This window comes from Astyanax mexicanus, chromosome 1 (assembly GCF_023375975.1).
Source record: "Astyanax mexicanus isolate ESR-SI-001 chromosome 1, AstMex3_surface, whole genome shotgun sequence".
In the NCBI taxonomy this organism is placed as follows: domain Eukaryota; kingdom Metazoa; phylum Chordata; class Actinopteri; order Characiformes; family Acestrorhamphidae; genus Astyanax; species Astyanax mexicanus.
Window position 1 is genome coordinate 98824702 of NC_064408.1, and position 25867 is coordinate 98850568.

General features: G+C 40.0%; 1 protein-coding gene across 2 annotated transcripts in view; it reads left to right on the forward strand.

Moving 5' to 3' along the window:
- The window catches only part of ctnnd2a (catenin (cadherin-associated protein), delta 2a), a 628772-nt gene that overhangs the window by 257796 nt on the left and 345109 nt on the right, over window positions 1-25867 (forward strand). For both annotated transcript variants that reach the window (XM_007252283.4, XM_022681995.2), the window contains 2 exons: window positions 23188-23222; window positions 24755-24871. In XM_007252283.4, the coding sequence (XP_007252345.3) occupies window positions 23188-23222; window positions 24755-24871 (152 nt within the window). The remainder of the gene's footprint in view (window positions 1-23187; window positions 23223-24754; window positions 24872-25867) is intronic.

A 25867-nucleotide genomic window follows, 5' to 3' on the forward strand; every position in this document is an offset into this window, starting at 1 on the left:
ACATTGAGTATTTTAGGTTTGTTTATAGTGTTCGTGGAACTATTTGTTAAAATATTTAATTTTGTAAATGGAGCCATGTTAAAGCTGTTTGTGTATCTCTTTTTAAGGTCTATTGTTTAAATACTTTAGCTATTTTTCTGATAATAAAGTCTGATTTCTTCATATATTGTGTAATTTCGTGGGACAAAGTAAACCCAATACTAATCAAAGTCTTAATTTAAAGCCTTCATGTTTTATATTATATGTACTCCTAACAGTACAGTACTCACAAACCTATACTAAAGCCCGGTCATGCAAAAATAATGATAAAAAAAAACAAAAAAAAAAACATGATATACCGTGAAACCGTCAGAAGCTTGAAAAATATGCATTTTTGGCCATACCGCCCAGCCCTACTTTGAAAAGTCCTTTAAATGAAAATGATCTACGAACATCCAGAAAACATAACAATATAACAAATATAACTAAACCTGAACTTAACTACATCAATAATACACCAAGAAATGAAAGGAAAGTAAACTGAAGTGTGAGTCTGCAAATGTGTGTATGTGTATGCACATTAGCTTTTACTCCTGCCTGTGTACGTGTGTGTCCTCACTCTTCTGAAGCTCTGCTATGAATTATTGAGACTTTTATATAACGTCTGTGAGGAAATATCGAGCAGTGCTGGTGTTTACCGAGCAGCACCGCTCTCCACAACGCCGCTGTAAGAGCTGCATGCAGCCCGGCAGAGGAGCAGCTTTAATTGGCAGTAAACACTGTACACTGCTCGCCACCACTGCTTTACTGTGCCAGACAGATTGGGGTTACAGACAGATGAGGGATTCAGGTTCATTTGCATGATTTTGAGAAGGCGCGTGCGAGGAGCATTAAAAGCATCAGTTTTTAATTGGCATCATGTGGACGTAAGGTCTTCTTTTTTCTCTCGGAGCGTTAGCCAAGAAACCGCGCATCTAATTTTTCATCTACTGTTAAGCAGCTCTGCACCAGCAGCGCGCACTAGATAATGGAGCTTGTGACAGTGTAATTTAGCCTCACCGTGTGGGGCTGGGGACAGGAGCCTTTTTAGAATTATTTTACACTTCATTATGGTAAAACTTTTACTTTTTTTACGCTCGAAAAGGATGACCTGATCATGGCTTTGATCAGATTTCATGTATTTAAGTGTCTCTGGTTGGAGCATTAATCTGACTACTGTACTGCCCAGATAGCAAGGAGAATGGTCCCGAGCTTGGCTGATGTGAGACAGAATAGTCTTAAAACTCAGATTTGGACAGAATCTGGTTTTTACTCTGCAACCAGAGAGTTGGCAAAATGCCAAGACCAGTTTCCCAGATTTTACTATGCAATCAGGGTGTTGGAACATTGGGTGGCTTGGGCTGATTGACCAATTCATACTCGGCATTTGGTATTCAGCTTGGCTCATAAGCGCCTACTTTTGTCAATATTTAGATTTTATGTCATTATGGACAGGCTTTTTTTATTACCTCACTAATTTTAGAGTAATGATCTTGGGATATGATAGTAATTGCAAAATTCACTTTTCAGGAAAAAAAATTCTTGTACCTGCTATAATTGATACAAATCACGGCCAGATTATGTTGACACTAAGAACAAGTATTGTCATAATAATGCATTTACTACTTTAAAAAATGATTACTTGCTAGTTTTGCTGTTGGCATAGTATGTGTGTACTACACGTCCCCTTCCTTTGCACTGAAGTGTTTTGTGTTCTAGCTTTGTGAGTGCCAGGGATTCTGAGGGTGCATCTCACCATGCATTCAGTGACTGGTTTCATTGGTCTGTAAAATTTCATACTGTTTTTAACTGTGTTAAATTTCTATTTATCACTTATCATATATTATTATTTATTTCATTGTTATCACTGTTGAGATATTAAATACAAATTTGCCATTGTTTTTAAATTGCAAACTGAGCAATTTTTGACCAAGATTTTTTTTAGCTCTGATTTTTAGCTCTGGTTTTGGCTTGGTCATGTAGGAGTCAATGATACAACTTCCTTACAGACTTTTATCTGTGAGCATCACATAAGTGATAGAAGGTTAACATTTTGTAACACCACACCATCCTTACAAAACATACACATGATCAAGTTGGTGCGTCATTTTTTTGTGACACACTCCTCCTGTTTACTAGTTATGAGCTTACTACATTTTATACTACCATGCAGAAAGTAGTTGGTTAGAAGTATGGAAACTAATTATGAATGCTGCGTCTAGAAACCCCTGGGGTAGGAAAGAAACAGAAGGAAAGGAGGAGGAGGAGGAAGAGAAGAGGAAGAGTAGCAAAACTTTATGGATGCAGCCGACGTGTCACATCATGGGTCGGCTTGGGAACACCCACACCTGTATAAGTTGTGAGGTGTTGTCTTGTAAGTGAGATTGAATTATCAAAAATTATCAGTTAAGTGAGTTAAAATGAGGCATGATAATGGGAGACAGATTGATGGGACTCTCCATTTCTGAAGTTTTGCAGGTATTTAATATATATATATATATATATATATATATTTTTTTTTTTTATTTACATCATCATAGTAGCGGAAATACATCACTCAATGCCCACAGTGGACAGTGCAGTGGGTGGAAATGCAAACAGACAAGCAACTTTGGCAAAGTTACACCTGTATTAAATTCCTGCAGTCCAGCCTCATATGTATACCCCACAGGGGAGGATTTTTGTTTTAAAGAAAATATATGCAGAATAGTATATGAAATGTAATTTAAAAAGCACAATGAACTTTAAAAATCTGCCCAGGGGGCACAGAAGTTTTCCAAACAGAAGAATCACCCTCATACACTGTGGCATCTTTGATTTGATTTCTAACAGCCCATGCCTCAACATGCTCAGAGCATGCTGAAGTTCTGGACGTCTGGTGAAGCCATCTGAAGCCTTCTGCTTGGCACGGAATCCAAAATACACCACTGAAGTCCCCCACTGCGGCGGTCTGTGCTCTCTTAGCACAGAAGAGGGTCAGTCAGTCTAGGAGCCATGGTAACTCCCTCCCTGCTGGCACTTCAGAAAGCATTGAAGTGCTGAGAGCTAGCCAACATGAGGCAAAGTCCCAGCACCCCCCCCTCCACCCCACACTTACCATGACAGAACAGGCAAAGGAGTGCAATTAAAGCCCCGTGCCTCCACATTTAAGGCGAAGCCCGCTCTAATCAGCCATCTTGGATCCGCTTCGCCGAAGCTAATTCGCACAAAGGATTGAATGACAGCGTGTGTTATCTCATTCATACTTTCAGAATGAGTTATCCGCGGCGCTTTGTGAGCACCTTCTTCCTGCCAAGGCCACTGGATGCAGGAAAGTCATTAGAAGCTGCCAGCCAGAAATAATGCCCTTCTGCTTTATCGACTAGCGTCCTGCAGCCATCAGCCTGTATTTTTGCAGGGTGCATATTGCACTTTAAATGAAATGTTTTGCCAACAAAAGACATTTATACAGTTTTTCACTTAAAGCTGAAGATATTGATCAGTAGTGACATATTTTGAGTCTATATTTGGCTTTTTTGGCCGTTTTTAACTGGAGCTTAAAAAACTAATTGTAGCTAACACCCAATTTTATTTTTTTCTGTACGCATAACATTATGACCACCTTCTTTTTCTAAAACCATTATCTTTAGAAAGTGTCTCACTGCTAAATGCTAATCCTAATTGACTCAGAGCTCAGCTTTAACAGCTATATCAAATCTATTACAAGTCAGCTTTCTACTACCACCTGAAAAACATAGTAAGAATTAGAGACTTTATGATGGCAGAAGATCTAGAAAAAAACTCATCCACACATTTATTTCCAGTAGATTAGATTACTGTAACGACCTCCTCAGTGACTCTCTTTGACTCAGTGACTCTATGTTACTCTCTTTGTATTTCTAATTTGTAATGTCTGTTGGCTAGAATGAGTGGATCAGATGCAGCAGTGCTGCTGGAGTTTTTAAACACTGTGTCCACTTATTGTCCTGCTTTCTGTTAGACACTCCTTACTAGCTGATTCACCTTGTAGATGTAAAATCTGAGACAGAAGCTCTGAATCTGTTGCTGCAGAGTTTGTGTTGGCCATCCTCTAGTCTTCATCAGTGCTCACAGGACTATGTCCGTAGGACACTGCCCACAGAAAACTGTTAGTGGACTATTCTCAGTCCAGCAGTGACACTCTGTTTAATAAAACCAGCAGACCTGCTGTGTCTGATCTACTATTGTCAGCACAACACTCACTTCTAACACAACTCCACCATGTCACTGCTGAGTATGACCCAACATCCAACTAATGTCTGCTAATCGGTGGTTAATTCTGTGAGGCCCAAATGAACAGTGGAGCTGAAAAAAATGGATAACGGGTGTAAAAGGTGGCCACAATGTTATGCATGATCAGTTTACGTATCACACTTTATTGCTTGCTATCCTCAGAGCCTGAATGACAACGTTTCAGAGTGGCAAATGCTTTGCCTTGCTTTTTTTTTTAAATGTGTAGCAAGGCAGAAGAGCTGGAATGGGTCTATATTAACAAAGAGGAATATAAATACAAGTACATTATACACAAATCTATCCACCCACCTTCATAACACCTATTCCCACACATGGCACGCATAAGGAAAAAAGGAAGGAACACATATAATATCTAAAAAAAAGTAATAATAATTGCATTAAAGTGTTTCTCTCAGGAGGTCTGCAACCTTTTTAGCAGTATTTAACTAGGTGTTTACTATTTAACCAGCTTTTAGCAGTTGGAAGTTTCAAATAGATTATTTTGAGTTAAATTACATGCAAAATCCTTATGTTTCTTATTTGTAATAAATTATGTTCAACAACATTGGCCTATTACATGTCATGTAACAACTACTGTCCCTGATGATTTCTTTGCTGCTACAGCTGAGCTGTGAGGTGAAGTTATTTTTTTTGGCGTGTGTACCCCTGGACATTTTCTTTAATGGAAAGCAGGTAACACTTATTAACCCCTTATTAACTCAATAAACCCCAGCACAACCATAACCTTTGCAAACTCACATAGACCAAACTGCTGCCAATTATACATTAATAACATGTAGAATTAGCTAAATAATCTGCTTTAAAGGGGGCTAAAATAACTGTTAATTGTGCACTATAAGAACTAATAAAGCAATAATTAATCATTTCTACATAATAGACCCCTAAGTAAGCACCAATAACACTTGCACAGAATAAAGACTAATGAGTAGTGAATAAATAATTTATAAATGTCTAATTAAGGCTTTATTAAGCCAATAATAAGACATGAATAAGCGCTTAATTTGTGTTCCTTAAAATAAAGTATTACCGAAAAATGTATTTAATGTCTGCAAGTATTATTTAGAGAATTAACAGAAATGTTTTTCTAATTTCCCATAAATTATTTCCACTATTTCACAGGACACACCCAACCTAACTTATTAAAACTTGCAGGACGTACTTGTTTTCTTGAGCTCTTCAAAAGTCAACAGGTTGCAATTTAAAAACACATTGTATGTGTGATGGCCCTGCCTGTCCCGGGCCGTGATTCGCTCGTGTTCAGCTTCGGTGCGCATGTCTCTCTCAGAGCAGAAGGTGTGTGACAGCATTTCAAGCAAACACTTCAAGCGGTCGAGGAGCCGGGAACGTGGCAATGCTCTTGAAAATGAAACAATGAGGCCCGGGTGTTAGAAGGAGCGAAACTCAAAAGGCATGCCGGCTGTGGCGAGTGTGTGAGAGACAGGTTATTTCATGCATTGTTGCTTGGAGGAAAGTGTAATCACTGTAATTCTGAGGTACGGGATAATTCGTTGTTGCGATGCACATCTGCCGGATTCTATGGCTGCGGTTGGAGATTGGCCTGATTTAAGAGCTGAAACTTTCCTTCTGGCAGCTTTAAAACTAATTTATCTAATTTGTGCTTGTGGCAGAACGGTGGCTTTAAGTCCTGATTCTTGCTTTGCCTAGTTTAGGGTTTCACAGGCTGTTGTACACTCAGTTCAACTCAGGGAAGGCGTGATAATTAGATGATGAGTTGAATCTGGAGTGTTGGGTGCAGCAGCACACATTACATTTTGTAGAGCAGGGGTATATCAGGACAAGGACTGTGAAAGATAGGCCTAGTAGGAATAGTCAAAGCTAAATCCCGAGTCATACTTTCAAACAGTTTACCCAGTGTGTGCAGTGTTCCGAAAATTACTGGATGAACTTTTTCCCAATCGAGTTTTCAGGAACAGTGTTCAGTCTCTTTTCAAGCTTCAACACTGGCAGATATCATGGAATTCAAACAGGTACATTAGGTGTCTCCTAGTGTATAGACACAGACACTATATTCTGTATGTACACAACAGTATAAAATTGGTGGCTCAGTTCAGTATACAGTGCATGCATGAATTGTTTTAAAGTTTAAAAGTCCCTATGGTTCAGACTCTAAAGCAGTTTCTTCTAGTAACACAAGACCAAGCTCTTATTAGTATGAATATGGAGAGAATACTCAAAAGGTCAACTCTATCCCACTATTCCCATTTTGATTTCCCATTTGGACTAGGTGTGCAGGTGTGATTACCCTTTGGTCTCCTTCAGGCCCTGTGTAATAATATTTTAGCCTTGGACTTGGACTTGGACTATATCCTCTATTGCTAATGTGCATCACTATTTGTAAGAGGTTTTAGATAAAAGTGTCCGCTAAATGTTATGTTATATAAAACAGACTATATACTGTAAATTACTATATCTCTATACTAAATATCAAAAACATAGTTTAAATCACTGATAGAATGTTGTACATTTGATATGGTGCTTTCCCAGAAATATCATAAATAAAAAGACATGGTCATTGGTTTACTTCAAAAATCTACACAAAATACTTAAATTGAGTCATATATGCTTATATTAAACACAGAATTTTGAGTTCAGATTTCCTAAAATAAAGTAAAAAAAATCTAAGTAATTCTGATTAAGAATATTATTCCTAAAATAAGCACAATTATCACACACAATGCCTTGTAAAATAAATATTCTTAACAGAGAAAAATGTTTTATTGAGAAAATATTTATTGCCTTGAAATTAGATCATTTCACTTGCTAAGATTTTCACTTGCTCTAGATTTTTTTGCAGTGTTAAAAGTCCTTGTAACACTCAACATGGCCTCTGTTTATATATATATATATATATATATCTATATATATATATATATATATATATATATATATATATATATATGTATATATATATATATATATATATATGAAGTCCCACCTTTCAACAAAATTTTATGCATTTTATGCTGTGAATGGAGGAGGGACATTGCTATATGACGTTGCTCATAAAAGTGTGAACTGACTCTCATATAAGTGCAGCACAAGCAACTGCAAATCAGATGCATCTCTTACCAGTGTGATTTTGAATTTCTGAGGAAGTCTCACTCTCAGTGTAGAAATCTTTGCAAGAACAGGCCAAAAATTAGTTTAAAAAAGTCCAAATCTGGAGTGAAGACATGGGTATAAAGACATGGTTATAAAGTAAGCATATCATGAATGATCTCTTTTCAAAGAGTGCACACATCCTGGACCAGCTGTGATATATATATATATATATATATATATATATATATATATATATATATATATATATATATATATATATATATATATATATATATATGTTGTTGTTTTTTTTATGGAAGATGGATTTTTTTTTTCCGTACCTTCATCTGATGAGAGCTTTGTCAGTTCAAAGTAATGATGGAAACATTCCCTAAAAAAGTAAATTCCCCTTCACTTTACTTACACTTCACACTACTACTAGACATCTATAGCAGTTGTTCACTGTTCTTAGACACTCTGTACAACTGTGCTCTGGCCTTAGGTTAAGCAGAAACCTGGGCCATCTACTGGTCTCCCAGGGCTGAACTGGAACACCTGAAGGCAGAGTTCAAAGTTGATGAATGGCACAATTGCTTTGCTCCAGTGAAACCATTGGGTTCCTATGGAAAAGCAAAGTGCCCAAAGGCTAACATGCATCCTGAAGATAATGGCAGGCTGAGAACAACTACATACACTTTTAATTAATGGGACTTAAATAGAGTGCTACACATTTTGCATGATGTTATTATATCTGAGATTTTATAAAGTTGGTCCAGTATCTCTCACACTTACAATGATGAAGATTGACACTTTCATCAGAATTCTGCCAACTGCTTCATTGAGCTACAAGTAAGAAATCATTTATATTAAATGATTTTACGTTTGCAGTCAGTACATTAACCCTAGTCTTTAATTGTCAGTTAAACTGTCAATATTTCTGCAATAATATCCTGTGTTTTAAACGAACATCATTCTAGAGACCAGAAGGCTGAGGTTGGGTGCTGATCCCGAGGAAAAATCAGCACCTATTTCATCACATTACTGTGTGTTACACAGTGAGAGAAAAGGTCCTGACAAAATGGATTTTCTCAATGCCGTGTTTACACAAATGAGTTTCTCCGCTTAAATAATACATAGGCCCAGCGTCTGAATAATGAAAACAGAGCCAGTGAGTTGTTTATGTGTGAAACAGCACAAATAATCAGAAGCTCTAATGGCAGAGGTGGAGAATCAGGGGTAATGTATGTGCGCACAGTGAGGACAAGGTAACCGAGGCACTGACTGCTAATATCCATCGTTTTGTAACGGTCACTTTAAGTACCTTAGATGAGGCGCATGCGCACTAGAATTCTAATACTGTACGTACAGAGAGAGAGAGTTGAGATATGATCCGACATGGACGCATGGTGGTTAGCTCTAGGTTGTAGCCTGTGTTTTCTGCCTACTGTGTTATCCTGGATTGTGATGGGTGAACTGTGGGTGCTCCCCAGCCCAATAAAAGGTCTTCATTGCACTGCACCGGCTGTCTCCCGTGTGTTTCCCTATGGAGGACAGGGCAAGTAGCTATCCACCAGTAGCCTCTCCCCCCACCAAGGAGCATTCGCCCACCGGCCCAGCCATTACAGTTTACAGTGTCACTCTACTAGTAGTATTCATTGTGTATTTGTCATTACGTTCTTACATTTAAAAACTACATCCACTAGGTGGTGTTTCAGAGCTAGAACATCATTTTCCAACGGGAATGCTGCTTCTGATTAGCACAAATAAAATTAGCAATAAACACATATGAGGAAACACAAATAACAGTGTTGATTCTCCAGCACTCATTCGTAGCAACTGTTGCCAAGTGAGGCAAGCTATATCCAGCAAAGCTGAACAGCTGTTGTACCTTTTTGATACAAGGCAGGATGCAAATGGCATCCTGACACCATGCTTGATTACAAAATGCAGTCTACATGCATATCGTTGCTGTCCAATGAAAAACACTTATTGCCATTTTTGCCGATTTTTAGTTTACTACATAATTTGCCAAAATTTCTTGTTGAACGGGCCATTAGAAACTCTTCAAAACGACCTAAAATATATATTTTTTTACATTGACTTCCATCTTCTGTAAAGTTCCTGTTTTGGAGATAAGTGTCATTATTGGACAGTGACGATATAAAACAAGCTGATTCAGTAAAATGAAACAGATTATTATGGAAAATGTGTTGATTTCACTTTCTTTTATACAGGCACAACTTTATGATGGTTTCTGTGCTGTTCTTAATGGTTTCTCTGGTTCCCCAGGACTCTCTATTGTGCTTCTAAATGACTGCTCCTGTATCTAAACTGGTTGATGTGGTGTTGTTTTATGCTAACATATTTATCAAATGTTGGCATTGAAAAATATTTAGCTAAATGATGGAAAGCAAATATGCCTGGCTAATTGAGCTGTACCAACAAACTTTTGGAACACCTTTTCTCTAAGCTGAACATTGTGAAAGGTGTTTTTTTGTTGAAGTAGAATAATGTCATTTTATTTTGTATACTGTTTGTTGTTGATGTAAAAGTTTGCACACAAGCTATGGGTTTGTGCACTGCTGCATTTCCATGTGCGCATGGAACAAGCGGGAATCTACACGTGTTGGGGATTTGCCTGTTGACAGTTCACTGCCAAGATAGCAATGAACATCTGACTGTTGACAACTCTCTGGGTTGTTTTCAATGAGTGATGCTCCTGTGTTTTTCGTTGCCAAGATAGAAATGGTCTATACATTTTCTTGAACACATCTCAGACCACCATTGATATATTCACAAGCACCTTTACAAGTGACACGTTGATAGTACAAACAGTATAAATGGTGTAAAACTTTTAAGATTTTAAAGCAACACTGGGTTTCTAGAAAGTGGCTATATAGGTGCAACTTCATGTAATTTCAGTCGTTTAAGCAAATGACTTGAATATTCTTTATAAATCTCTCTGGATATGGGCTTTCTTAAAACATAAATGCAGTGTAATTTAAACAATGATTCATCTGTTTTTTTATGATATAAAAATGTATTGTTATCCATAACTGCCAGTATATATGTATATATATATATATATATATATATAATAATTTGAGTTTGCCTCACACTACCAGCCTAATTGTTTGAAGGTTACTTTATTTAATTAATGTTGCATCTAGTTTTGAATAATGTAGTGAAGCAATAATAAGAGCTTGAACCCTTGAATCTGAACAGGATCATGCTTTATAATTGTGAGGTAAAACGTCAGGCTGTAACCGTGTTGCTGTCATGTTTTTAGTCCGTGTACAGCGAGGTAGCCATGTTCAGTTATGTCTTTATATCTGGCGGAATCACAGTGCTGGAAGGCCTAGCGGGGATTTGCTCATTCTTGCTTACAGATGTTTACACAAACATGAAACAGGTCAGCCTGAGCGTATCTTGTCTGTGTTTAGTTGCATAAGACTCGGGCAGCGGTGCATCGTGGGCCGCTTCCTGGTTTTGGTACGTGTGCATCCTATGCTGATGGGCCTTCACCGTGACTGTGACCTTGTCCGTGTCCGTCTGCTCGGGATGACCTGGAAGTAAACGGATTTGTCTGCTTGTCTGTCGTTTTATGGCTTGAACCGACCGGTCCTTGAGCGCGGCCGGTGTGCCATAAATACGGGCTGTCACTCCAATGTCACTTCTTCTCCTCTCTCTTTCTCTTTCTCTCTCTCTCTCTCTCTCTCTCTCTCCTCCCGCTGGGTTTTCTCTCTGACGGCGGATGTTTAATGCAGGCCGCAGGACATGAATGAATAAATGATTGTGATTACTTGACGATGGCAGGGAAATTGGAGGGCAGGGAGAGGAGACTGAGAAAGCAAGGACCCCTTCATGATGTGGGATAGATTGGTTAAACAGTGCACACACATATACACACACACACAAAAGCACACACGCACCTTGTGCTGTGTGTTTTTCTTCCTTGTAAGGGCATTAGGCCATACTATGTGTACTATGTATGTATTATAAGTAATGATCTGTGATATAAACTCTCTTAGCCTAACCTTGATATAACTTTAGCAATCTGAACTCTTTTTTACTTTAATTACATAACATGTAGCTGTAGCTTAAAGTGTAACTAAACACCTTAAATTTAGTTTACTCAACCCTCAGCTCAAATAAAAAAAAAAAAAAGGGAGGAGTAGTTTGGTTGGGGCACTGGATGATGTATGGGTTTAGGGGCAGAGCAGAAGGGACAGCTGATTGGACTAGCAGTATGGACTAGGACAAAAGCAGTATGCTTTTGATAGGGGTAAGACACAGATGGTTGGATGTCACCAGTGGGACGGTATTATTAATTGACTGATTTGCATATTGTGAGTATCCGCTTTAAAAAAAAGTACACAGGAACATCATCCTCACCTATGGCACAGCTGAACCTGCGATGGAGCTGCAGAGGTGGAAATGACCACAATAAAAACATTTATTTTTTTGAATATTAGGAAAGGTCTTAATTAAAATTAAAATTTTAATCAAGACTGGCACGTTCCACAACTTCAAAGGAACACATTTTAGATATTAATATAAAAAGACTTTAAAAGACTAGAGATTTTAAGGTTTAGTGCCCCTTAAAATGAAAAAAAAAAAGATGTCAAAAGAATTTATACTTATTACTCAGGTTGAAGTATAGATACTGGAGTTTCAAAGTATGAACTCTCAAAAACTGATTATAGCTCAAGAAAAGTGTAAAAGTACTGGTTTCTAACTTTTATCTGGCAACTTGGAGTACACTTTTACAAAGTTCTGACTTATAGTCATTGTCACGTCTGGTGCTGTAGGCACTTCCTGTCCTTCCACACTGGTCTCCAACGGAGGTTGTCAGCCCAACAACTACAATACCCAGAATGCACCACCCGCTGACAACACACACACTGCTGATCACGTGACACCTCACCTGCCCCGGCCTGTTAGTCCTGAGTATTAGCCACAGTATAAAAGTACTGCTCAGACGCCCTTCGGCGCCGCGTATTGCCTAGGTTTCGTCCGACATTACAAAGCGTTATTCTCTGTGATTATTTTCTGTGTATGACCTTGCTTTTGTTTTTTGACTACCGATTTTTGCCTTTGCCTTCGTTGTGGATTTTTTCGTGTATTACCCTGGACTGTTTATCGTTTATGTTTTTCGGATCATCTTTGATACTGCCTGCCTTGTGTATGACCACTGGATTGTTTATCGTTTCTGTTTTTGGATTGCCTCTGATACTGCTTACTTCGTGTATGACCACTGGACTGCCTCACTATCCTGTTAAGCTCTCCGCTCCCAGGTATACCTTTACTGGTGTTTTGTTTATACTGCTAATCTCATTCTCTGTACCCTGTGGGTTTTTAATAAAAACCTTGACTGGTTCCGCGAGTGTCTGTATTCTGTGCCCCACCATGACAGAATACGCGGCCTCACGTGAGCAGACAGCGATCTCTGACCAGTTAAAAACAGGGTTGATTAGCCAGGGACAACTTCTCGGTCAGCACCAACAAACCCTCGTTGGTGTGACTCACGCTGTTACAGAGCTAGCTAGCCAGCAAGCTAATCAGCAACAACAGCTGACTAGCATCCTCGAGCACCTACAGGGATTAGCTTCGGCTAACGCTAGCTCTACTGCTAACCCTAGCCCCATGGCTAACACCAGGCCTCATAACCCCAGCGCTTCTTCCTCCGGATTTTTTGTGTGCAAACCGGAGTTATATGACGGTGATCCGGTGAAGTGCAGCGGTTTTATTTTACAGTGCTCTGTTTACTTCAGTAACTCTCCAGTGACTACTGATCAAGCCAAGATAGGCTTTATTATCTCTCGTCTCTCCGGGAAAGCACTCGAGTGGGCCACTGCTGTATGGGATAGCATTTCGGTGGCTAGCTACACGGATTTTTTGGACACTTTCCGCTCTGTGTTTGATCACTCGCGTTACGGTCAATCTAATGGAGAGTTACTGCTCGCTCTGAAGCAAGGTCACAAACCAGTCGCTACGTATGCTCTGGAGTTTCGGACACTAGCTGCTGGCAGTGGATGGAATGATGCAGCGCTTCTTTCAGTGTTTAAAAACGGACTCAACCCAGACATTTTAAGAGAGTTAGCTTGCCGAGATGAAGCACTCACTCTGGATCAACTCATTGCTCTCTTGATTCGCCTGGATCAGCTGCTATCTCGTCGTCCCAAGTCCAGCACCCACGTAGCTTCTGAACCCCATCCACACGTCTCTGCCAGCGGTTTCAGTGGTTCTACATCTGCTCCGGAGTCCACACCTGAACCCATGGACATCCAGAGGTCCAGACTGTCTGCTGCCGAACGCCAACGCCGCATTCGTCTCCATCTATGTCTCTACTGTGGAGAGAAGGGTCATCACAAAGCTGAGTGTGGTTTCCTGACCCGATCCATGAGGCCTCCTGCGACGGGAAAGCGTGTGGAAAGGGTTCCACGCGCCAACGTGGTACGTAACTTGACTCCTTGTCGTGATTCTAAGAATTTCTTTTTGCCTATGATTTTAAGTTCATCCACTGGTTCTTTTCCCGTTGCAGCACTCGTCGATTCCGGATCGGAGGGAAACTTCATAAGCCTGGAATTGGTGAAAGAACACAACATCCCCACGAAGGAGCTCCGTCGCCCCATCTCTATCCACGCCGTTGATGGGAAATCGGTGCGCTCCAGACCTGTCACTCTCCAAACTGTGCCACTCTCTCTCCAAGCCAGCGCTCTCCACCACGAGGAACTGTCTCTGTTCGTGCTTCCCAGCACGGAACACCCGTTGATTTTGGGCATGCCTTGGCTCAAGACGCACAACCCTCAGATTTCCTGGCCTGAAGGGGACATTACGGTTTGGTCTGATTTCTGTTTTGAACATTGTTTAGCCTTTTCTGATATAGCCTTACAGTCCACTTCAATTGAAAGCCCCGAAGTCGTAGATCCTCCCGTACTTCCCTCTGAGTATTCTGATTACCTGGAAGTATTTAGTAAGGCTAATGCTACTAAGCTGCCACCACATCGCCCCTATGACTGTGCCATAGATCTTATTGAAGGTGCCACTCTTCCTAAGGCTAGAATATATCCTCTCACTCTTGACGAAGAGAAGGCTATGGCTAATTATGTGGAGGAGGCTCTTGCGCAGGGTTTCATTCGCCCGTCTAGGTCTCCTGTAGGTTCGGGCTTCTTTTTTGTTAAGAAAAAAGATGGTGGTCTCCGTCCTTGTATTGATTACCGTGGTTTAAATGATATCACCAAGAAGTTCGCTTACCCGCTCCCTCTCATCCCTAGCGCTCTCGAACAATTACGTGAGGCTAAGTACTTCACCAAGCTCGACTTACGCAGTGCCTATAATCTCATTCGCATCCGTGAGGGGGATGAATGGAAGACTGCCTTTACTACCACCAATGGGCACTATGAGTACCTGGTAATGAGTTTTGGTCTAGCTAACGCACCGGCAGTCTTCCAGTCATTCATGAATGACATTTTTCGCGACATGATCAACAAGCATGTAGTCCTTTTTATAGACGACATTCTGATCTATTCCCCAGATTTAGAGTCCCACGTTCGTCATGTCCGCTCCGTACTTAAACGTTTGCTAGACAACAATTTGTATGCTAAAGCCGAGAAGTGTGAGTTCCATCTCCAACGGGTCACATTTCTCGGCTATGTCATTAGTCCCCAGGGCGTCCTCATGGACGACACTAAAGTTTCCGCAGTCACCAATTGGCCCGTTCCTCAGTCCATAAAGGACCTCCAACGTTTTTTGGGCTTCGCTAATTTCTATCGGAGGTTCATTCGCAATTTTAGCAGTATTGCCGCTCCGCTTACTGCATTGACTAAGGGGGCCACCAAGGTACTTAATTGGTCGCCTGCAGCTGAGGCTGCTTTTGCTAGGCTTAAGTCCGCGTTTGTTTCAGCCCCTATACTCGCTCATCCCAAACCCGATTTGCCCTTCGTGGTCGAGGTTGACGCTTCTGACTCTGGGGTGGGGGCCGTGTTATCACAGCGCAGTGGTTCTCCTCCTAAACTTCATCCCATAGCCTTCTTTTCTAGAAAGATGTCTCCTGCAGAACGCAATTATGGCATAGGGGATAGGGAACTGCTAGCTGTCAAACTAGCTCTCGAGGAGTGGCGTCACTGGTTGGAGGGGTCCGCTCATCCGTTTACTGTTCTCACGGATCATAAGAACCTGGAGTACTTACGTAATGCTAAACGCCTCAACCCCCGCCAAGCACGCTGGTCACTGTTTTTCTCCAGGTTTGATTTTTCTATTTCGTTCCGACCTGGTAACCGTAACACCAAGGCGGATGCGCTGTCACGAATCTTCTGCACTCCTGACAGCGCATCTCAGTCCTCTGAGTGTGAGCGTATTCTACCTCCAGACGTTAAAATAGCAGTTATTCGCTGGGAGTTGGATGATCTGATTCAGCAGGCTGCTGAACGGTCACCTCCTCCTGAGGGTTGTCCACCTCAGAAAACTTTCGTTCCCTTACAATATCGTGATCGTCTCATTAGCTGGGCTCACTCTTCTCTCACGTCAGGCCATCCGGGTGTCACGCGCACCTTACAGTTAATTTCGGCTCGTTATTGGTGGGAAACCATGCGAGCTGACGTACACACTTTTGTAGTCTCTTGCTCGGTATGTGCTCAGTGCAAAACGCCAAAGACCCTTCCAGCCGGTAAGCTAGTTCCTCTACCCGTTCCAGAGCGACCCTGGTCTCATATCGCGGTAGACTTTGTCACGGACTTACCTGAGTCCGAAGGGTACACTACTGTTCTCACGGTGGTAGACAGGTTTTCTAGGGGGGTTAAGTTTATTCCTTTCCCTGCTCTACCTACAGCTTTACAGACAGCTCAGGCCATCTACTCTCACATTTTTAGACACTTTGGTATCCCTGAAGATATCCTTTCGGATAGAGGCCCTCAGTTCACGTCTAGAGTATGGAAAGCCTTCTTTGAACATTTAGGGGTTCATGTGAGTCTTACCTCAGGGTTCCATCCCACTAGCAATGGGCAGTGTGAGCGTGTCAATCAGGAGCTTGGTAAATTCCTCAGACTTTACTGTCACAAACATCCCTCCGACTGGTCTCAATTTCTTATATGGGCAGAAATTGCACAAAACTCCCTCACTAACTCTACCTCTGGTCTCACTCCCTTCCAGTGCATTCTGGGGTTCCAACCTCCGTTAGCTCCGTGGACAGCCGTGGCTACTGAGGTTCCGGCAGTAGACGACTGGATGAAACGGAGTGAGCAGGTGTGGGAGGAGACTCATCAGCAGGTCTCGGATGCGTTACACCAGTACAAGGAGAGGTCTGACAGACACCGAGGCAGTACCCCCCAATACCAACCCGGGGATCGGGTTTGGTTGTCTACACGGGACTTGAGGTTTGAGGGAGAGTGCAGGAAGTTGGTACCTAAATACATCGGTCCCTTTAAGGTGTTGTCTCAGGTTAACGAGGTTACCTATAAGATTGAGCTGCCAGCTCAATACCGTGTACACAACTCATTCCATGTGTCTCTTCTCAAGCCTCTTGTCCCAGGTCCGCTCGCTGAGGGTACTCCAGATGACGTTCCACCCGCGGCAGTGGAGGGGGAGGCCTCGTCTACGTATGCGGTGAGAGAGGTACTGGATTCTCGCAGGCGTGGTGGCGTACTCCAGTATCTGATCGACTGGGAGGGCTACGGCCCCGAGGAGCGTTGCTGGGTTGCTGCCGGCGACGTGCTGGACCCTGCTATACTGGCTGAGTTTCATGCCCGTTACCCGGGCAAGCCTGCTCCCAGACCCCGTGGGCGTCCCAAGCGCTCGCTTTCCTCGTCGGTTCCGGTGCGTCGGGGTTCCCGGTCTCTCAGCCCCCGCCTGTCCGGTACCTCTGTGGCGACTCCAGTTCCTCCCGCCGGTGCCCCCTGCTCGTCGGGTGGTCGTCGTCGTGGTCGTCCTCGTTCCCGTCCGACTCCTTCGGGGGAGGGTACTGTCACGTCTGGTGCTGTAGGCACTTCCTGTCCTTCCACACTGGTCTCCAACGGAGGTTGTCAGCCCAACAACTACAATACCCAGAATGCACCACCCGCTGACAACACACACACTGCTGATCACGTGACACCTCACCTGCCCCGGCCTGTTAGTCCTGAGTATTAGCCACAGTATAAAAGTACTGCTCAGACGCCCTTCGGCGCCGCGTATTGCCTAGGTTTTGTCCGACATTACAAAGCGTTATTCTCTGTGATTATTTTCTGTGTATGACCTTGCTTTTGTTTTTTGACTACCGATTTTTGCCTTTGCCTTCGTTGTGGATTTTTTCGTGTATTACCCTGGACTGTTTATCGTTTATGTTTTTCGGATCATCTTTGATACTGCCTGCCTTGTGTATGACCACTGGATTGTTTATCGTTTCTGTTTTTGGATTGCCTCTGATACTGCTTACTTCGTGTATGACCACTGGACTGCCTCACTATCCTGTTAAGCTCTCCGCTCCCAGGTATACCTTTACTGGTGTTTTGTTTATACTGCTAATCTCATTCTCTGTACCCTGTGGGTTTTTAATAAAAACCTTGACTGGTTCCGCGAGTGTCTGTATTCTGTGCCCCACCATGACAGTCATTTTGTTTCTATTAGGTACAGTAGAAAGCTTTTTAGGTACAGTAAAGATTCTTGTGAACAAAAAATATTTTTTGTTCAATATTTTACTATAGGTCTTCTACTCCATCCAAAGCAATCCTAAGAAGCATGGCAACTTTTGGCATTCCAAATAGTAACCAGTCAACTTATCTTGTTTTAAAAAAAAACTTCAGAAATTTTATTTATGTTCATGATGGGCCTCTTTGTCTCTAATCTCTCTAATCTCTTTGTCTGTCTTTTTTGCCTTGATCATGTGCAAAAAAGCCTTTTTAACCTAGGCATCTAACAAAATTGACGCGATGAAAAATAACAAGAACAATTGAGAAACTATAATATAGCAATAAAAAATAATTATTTAAATTAAACTTACATTTGGCCCTTACACATTGTGACTTTTCTGACTTCTGCTAATGCAACAGTGGATCAGCAGACAGCTCAACATGCTTGGAAGAGAGCCCTACTTGCCAATTCTGATACATCAGCTAACAGATGCTACACATGCTGTGATCATGTCAAGTACCCACTTTACCACAGTAAGAAAAAAAAACTGATCAATTAGATTTAATAGTAGATTTTGTATCAATATTCAGAACTAGATCTGGGCTTTTATGGGTTAATAAATGGGGGTTTTATAAATGGTCTGAGAACTGCAATACAGAACTGCACTATTGAATGTATATAAAATCTTTCTTCTGTAAAGTTTTTATTTATTAGATTTTGTTTTACAACAGCAATGAAATGTAAATGAAAGGCATCTGAAAAATAAGCACAAAGTAGATACTATTATAATCAGTTCTACCTGATTCTGGTTGATTCATCTGAATTCTAACGTTCAGACTGATGTCGTAGTGCAGTTTTACACTTTCGTAAAACTTTTGTCCTAAAAATGTATTATAAAATCTTTCTCCTGTAAGGTTTTTTATATTTTTTACAATGAACTGAATGCAATGAAATGGAAATGGAAGGCATCTGAAAATTACCTAAAAGCTTCTTAAAAAAAAAAAAAACACAAAAGAGATTAAAACTATTGTAATCAATTCTACCTGATTCTGGTTGATTCATCTGAATTCTTACATTCAGACTGATGTGTCATAGTACACTTTTTTTTTTATCTTTTGTCCTAAAAGGGTACAAAAACCAACCCACACACACATACACATACACACACACACACACACACACACACACACACAGCTATTCAATGACGTTGCAGCAGCTTGACTCTCCTTTGCTTGCAGGTGATAAATAGGCTTTGGTGTGGGAGGGGGGAGTGCAGCTAAGCCCACTAACACATGCTACGACTCCACAATTTTCCATCCGCCGTTTATCAAGCGAGCTGTGCTGGAGACTGACTCACGCTAGGCTGGGATAGCACACAGAGCAGAGCCTCCTCGCCGCAGCTGATATGATTTCCCCGGCCCCCCTCGGGCCGTCCCGATACCCTTTCCGTCGGCGTGATCCATGGCCCCCGTCCCGCTCCGGCACCATTGATCACGACCCTGGAAATCCAATAGTCCGCTCCGGCCGCAGGTGCCATTTGTTTTCCTTTGGTTAACCTGTGTTTACACACCCTACCTGCGCTGTCGTCTGCATCCGTACACATGGCCTGTCTGTGGGTATGCGGCGTGGCCTGTGGGGGTGCGCTTAATTTCACAACCCCGCTGTAAGCCTTCTCGCGCTGTTTATGGTGTGTTACAGGATAGAGCTCTAATACTGAGGGAAAAAAAAGCCTCCAGTGTGTTCCACCTTCTTCTGTTTCGCTAACCTGAGCCATGTCATCGATTTCTCTGGGAACTCCGGGCCTTTATGAACAGTGGCTTTACAGTTCCCCTTACAATAAAGAACCGGAGTAGCTCAGGGTGACTGACACTATATATGCTGTATAATACAGCTAGACTAATCTAATACTTTCACTTCTGTGTGATATTGCAGTAGAAATCTATAATAGTGGTGTTGGATCCTGTAATGAATTGCATTTATTGTCAGAATTTACTGTACGATTCCTATAGAAATTGTGTAGACATTCGTCAGTAGTTGTACTGTTCTTTTTCGTTAATTCAAGAATACACTACTGCAACAAAATGAAAACTAAATTGTTTTATTGCATACAATATGATATGGCACATCCCTAACTGAGATATTAAAAAATACAAGAATTTTACAAGATTTGCAACAGAAGTCATGATGCTAATAATGCACTCCAAATATCTCCATATATCCAGGACTGAAGTAAAATAAATGATACTAGACAGATATAATCTGTCTCTAGTATATATATATATGTATATAATAGGAAATGAGAAGTGTGATTTTGGTTTTGCTAAAAACAGTAAAAAAAAAGTGACAAACTGATGTGATAGTTAGGGGTGGGGGGTGATATGGCACGATATTTTAAGGTACAATATCGTTCACGATATTTAAAAATGTTGGCGATATTATTGCTTGCGATAGAATAATGGCACACCCCTAACATTCACATAGAGACTCATTTTGTTCCAATTCCATGTGCATATCCAACATGAGTCTACTACAGTGGTTCTCAAACTGTGGTGTGTGTACCACTGGTGGTACGCAAAGCATTTCAGGGTGATCTCTGAAAAGTTAATGCCTGCACAAAAATAATGGTTAATGATTGTTTGTGTTTAGTATTTAACCTGGTTAACTTGGTAGACGCTATATGTAAGCTTACATCTCAGTTTCAGTCCTTTACACAGTTTCATAGGCCCTACAAGTGAACCCTGTGGAACTCCACCATTCACAATATATTCTGTATTAGTAATAATAAATAAAAGAAAATAGCATAAAGTTCAAAAAGGTACCATGTAGACTCCAGCATCTCTCAGTTGTTAAATTACATTTACAAGAAAGAATAATCAATAATTTGCAGCTTGTACAGAGGGAAAGGCTCACACAGTAGTCTCAGAATGTGGTACTTCAATGTTTTGGTTGGATCATGGGTGGTACATTGCTTTAAAAGTTTGAGAACTACTGGTCTAATACATTTACAAGAAAAATATGTGAACCCTTTGGGATTACTTGAATTTCTGCATAAATTGGTCATTAAATATGTGTTCTGATCTTCATCTAAGTCCCAACAATAGACAAACACAGTTTCCTAAACTAATACCACACACAAAAATGATATGTATATATATATATATATATATATATATATATATATATATATATATATATATATATATATATATATAGATATATATATATATATATTTGCATGGTTTTATTGAACACAACATGTTAACATTCACAGTAAAGGGGGGATGTAAACCCCTAGGCTAATGACTTTTCTAAGAGCTAATTGGTGTCAGGATGTGATGAGATTGGATGTGTAGGTTAAAGTTGCCCTGACCTATAAAAAACACATCAGTTTTGAGTTTGCTGTTCTTAAGAAACATTGCTTGATGTGAATCATGCCTCGAATTATGCAGAAATCTAAGTAATCCCAAAGGGTTCAAATACTTTTTCTTGCAACTGTGCATTGTCATGCCAAATTTCCTGGGACATGGAACTAATATTGTGTCCTATGGAAGCTACAGTAAGAACAGTAAGAGCACTGACCTGTGTGAATGTCACAAACTGTCATAATCATTACCCACAGTGCACTGTCCACTCTGGGTGGTAATGCCTTCTATTATGTATTCCCAGTGTGCACATTACACGGTGGATCGAGAAATGTTAAATTCCTGTACAACTTCAGAAGTGGAAAGTTCCCTTTATCTGGCACCTACTATCAATCCTTCTATGAGCAATCTGGTCAGTGTTCAACTTTATTCACAAGATAGCACCTCACAACATATACAGATATGGGCGTTCTCAAGCCATCCACTGTGGTAACACTTCATAATCACTTTGCACATTAATATCCCATGACTTTTGGCTTTTCAGTGTAGGATGCTTTCATATTTTCCAATAGTTTACTGAATTAGAAGCTGTAGAATAATATTACATTCTACTCTGATTTGTTCAAATAATAAATGATAAAAACTCATCTGTGAGAATGAAGTCATTCAAAAGTGTTGTCAACATTATTTCAGTTTTCAGTTCTGTTGTGGTGTTTGTTTGATATGTAAACAGCAGTTTTGCAGAAGCCAAATATATGTGTGGATTCTCATTTTGTTTATGTCACAAAGCAGCATTTTTAAATGAGACAGTTTGTAAATATTAATATACTGCACACTCTAATGGGAATAAAAAAAAAAAACATTATCAATCAGTCAGTTGTTTACTAATCCAAATTGTGTTCTGAATTTGTGTTCACACTCACTCAGAATTTAGAACCGCATCCAACAAATCCAATAAAGACAACATTCAGCTTCTTTTAATGAGTCACATACTTCTCCACTTCTTCATGCTGACCCATGTGATTATGGGCAGTGTAGACATGCTGTCATGGCACATTTTAATTAGTTTAAGGGCAAATTATAAAAGCTTTGAGTCTCCTTCAGTTTGGTAGCGTTAATTATTATGCAGAATGCCTAATATTTGAATAGCTGAATAGTGGTGGTCAAAATTGAGGCTGGCAAACTGACTTTAAATACAGCTCTGATTTTGCTGTTTAAAGGTAGATGTTTGAGTAAAATGAACATTGTTGTTTTATTCTATAAACTACAGACAACATTTCTCCCAAATCCCAAATAAAAATATTGTCATTTAGAGCATTTATTTGCAGAACATGAGAAATGGCTGAAATAACAAAAAAAAAGATGCAGAGCTTTCAGATCTCAAATAATGCAAATAAAACAAGTTCATATTCATAAAGTTTTCAGAAGAGTTCAGAAATTAATATTTGGTCCAATAACTCCAGTTTTTAATCACAGTTTTCATGCATCTCGGCATGTTCTCCTCCACCAGTCTTACACACTGCTTTTGGATAACTTTATTCCACTCCTGGTGCAAAAATTCAAGCAGCTTTTTTTCCAGAGCTGTGTATCATCACAGATTATGGGCTCCTGATTCGTTGGAGTACTTTATGATTTATAGTACTTTAATATACATTGTATTAGTTTTGTTTGTTTTCATGTATTGGATATTTTTGTTGTTTATTAGTTATAATTAGTTATGAAAATTAGGACAATAATCTTTTCCTTCTGAAGTGTTTAATATGTCTGTGTTTGTGATTGGTTAAAAGAATTTTTTCATCTTCTTCTTCTTCTACTAGCTGTTGCTGTTGTTAATTTACTTAAAATTCCCTGTTTTTTTTTCTTGCAGTTCACAGGATGAACATCTTCGCTGGAATACTGAAGGTGATTTTTACTATCTTTTATTTTAATTCATTGTGAATAAACTGTCCATCACCTTAAATTTCATCACCTCTTCACTTTCTAATTTCTCCTAAACACATCAAACTCCTCCAGCTATCAGTTCTAATAGCTGGAGCACCACACAGACTATTATGCAATAAAAATTATTTGTAATGTGAATAAAGCCTCTTTCACCCGGGGCCATCTGCCCCTCGGGGAAGTGAGGGGGTTTAATTTGAAACATATTAAACGCTGCTTATGATTGATAATGTGACATTTCAGAGGTCTGACAGGTGAATATTAACAGGGCACTGCAGCAGTGAAAAAAAAATCCAGACTTGTGAAACTTTTAGACAACCTTCGTGTCATTAAAATGCCTTTAACCTTAAGAAACTTTCTCTGCAAGTAGTAATCAGAAGCAATTATGAGTAATTAGGTCTGTGGAAAAAAGGGAAACGTAAAGCTCGAGGAGAAATATGAGTTTTAATGTTTTAAATCCAGCTTTAATCCTTAATCTGGATTCAACAGAATAGGATTAAAGACATTGTCAGGTGAACAGCTTTTAATACATTACAATATATTATATTAAACAAAAATCAGAATTCAGTTTAGAACCCTAAAAAAAGGGTCTTAAAATGTGTTCCAAGGCTGGAACTAACCTTTTTCTGTATCCATGTATGTTTGTGTCCACATGCATGATTTTTATTATTATTTTTTTATAAATGCAAAAATGGTCTTTAAGCACCCAATATTCTTAAGAAAATGTTATTTATAAAATCTACTGATACAAAAATCTGAAATCTGAAAAAAAATAAAAATAAATAAATAATCTGATGTTGTTGGATGGCCCAGAATTTTCATGATTTAAAATTGTGATATTAATCCACACCAATATTAACCATTTAAAATCAATTTTAAAGATACAATCACTCTGCCTAATGATCTAGATCTGTGTTATTATACCACAGTTACAACCCAGCAATGTGATTGGCTGAGAGGCGTTCTATGAGTGACGTTATCAGCCGGTAATGCACTGTAACCGAAGCTCTCCATGCATTACTCTGGCACATACAGGTAACCTAGCAACAATGCAGCGCTTACAAGCCAAACAACGCAGTTACAAACAGAGCAGCAATGGAACAATTTTAACTTGAGGAGTTTTTAGAACCAAACAGATTGTATTTTCTCATCCTCTTTAACTCAAAATCTTTCAGCGATAATGGAACTGTGGTATAATCGCAATTATACACTTGAGGTTCGTGCTATAACGTGTAATATTGGCACTGCTGTGTTGATCTCCTGCCGCAAAACAAGTGTATTTTAGCTTGATTATTTAATCGGTGATGCATTCCATCAGCATCACAATATCTTATATTCATACAGTCATCACCTCTAGCCGACTCCACTGTTAGTTCAGGTCTGTGTGAGTCTAGATCCACAGACAGTGTTTGTTGGGATGTGCATTGTCTCAGTCTGACCTGTTGGTTTAGCTAGAGTGGCTAATCCTCGCTCTCTCGTCTCTCTCTGCCCTGCAGATGGACAGAAAGACATCGAGGAGGAACTGAACACTGGGCTGGAGCTTGTTGACTCGTGCATCAGATCCCTGCAGGAGTCCGGAATACTGGACCACCAAGAATACAGCACAAGTGACCGTGAGTAACTTTGACTCATTCAGTCAAGTAGCTGAATGGCTGATATTGGCTTCTATGCTGTGAATGACTTCATATGAGGAATTTATATGAGCTATTATGATCCACTGTTTATTTAAAGATGCTGTGTATGATATACTTCCATCAGTTGAGCTCTGAATCTTGCTGCTTCCATTTAGCAGCAGCTCTTAAGAAGAAGAATTCAAATTCACTGTTGCAGAGTGTTGCCAATAATGGTGAAATCTTTAATCTTTCCATTTTCCGCCTTTACCATTGTCTAGCACTGCAATCAGAGCAATTACAGAAGTGTCTTCAAACACTATATGTCAAGAATAGCTTGGGCATGTTTATGATGGTCGTTAGAATGCCATGAAATAAGTAGTTTGATGTAGATAATGCAATTTTTGGAGGAGGAGCAACATTTCTGAATCCCTGCATTTTTATTGAACATTCTTTAAAAATATGATCCCAACCTCTTAAACATGTTCATGTCATGTTCACGTGTCTTCAAAATTCTCCAATACCCACTCATCTCCTCCCTTTATCTCCCTTACATCTCTTTTTCCAGGATTCCATATAATATGTCAAGTCATAGCTGCCTTAAGTCCATCCCAAAAGATTCTTTTCCCTCACTTCATCTCTTCAGTCTCCTTAATCACAAGCTGATTGCAATTTTCCGAACTAGCAAACTAGTTTCATAAGCTACTGAGTGGGCTTATGTGTAAATATTTTTATCGGAAATAAAATACAGTTCTTAGTTCCCATAGTAATACACAATAGCAAATAAGCTTGAAGAAATGATTAAAATGGGTATACAAGTCAAATGAAATAAAATATAAATTCAATAGCCTGCATTAATAATATTTAATCAGAATAACATTGTTGTTGCCGCTTGAGAACGAAAAATGTTGCTAACTGCACTATGTAACTTTGGTTGTGTGTGCGCAAGACATCTTGTGAAAACTGTATTTAATGCCACGTAACCCAAATCATACAGTA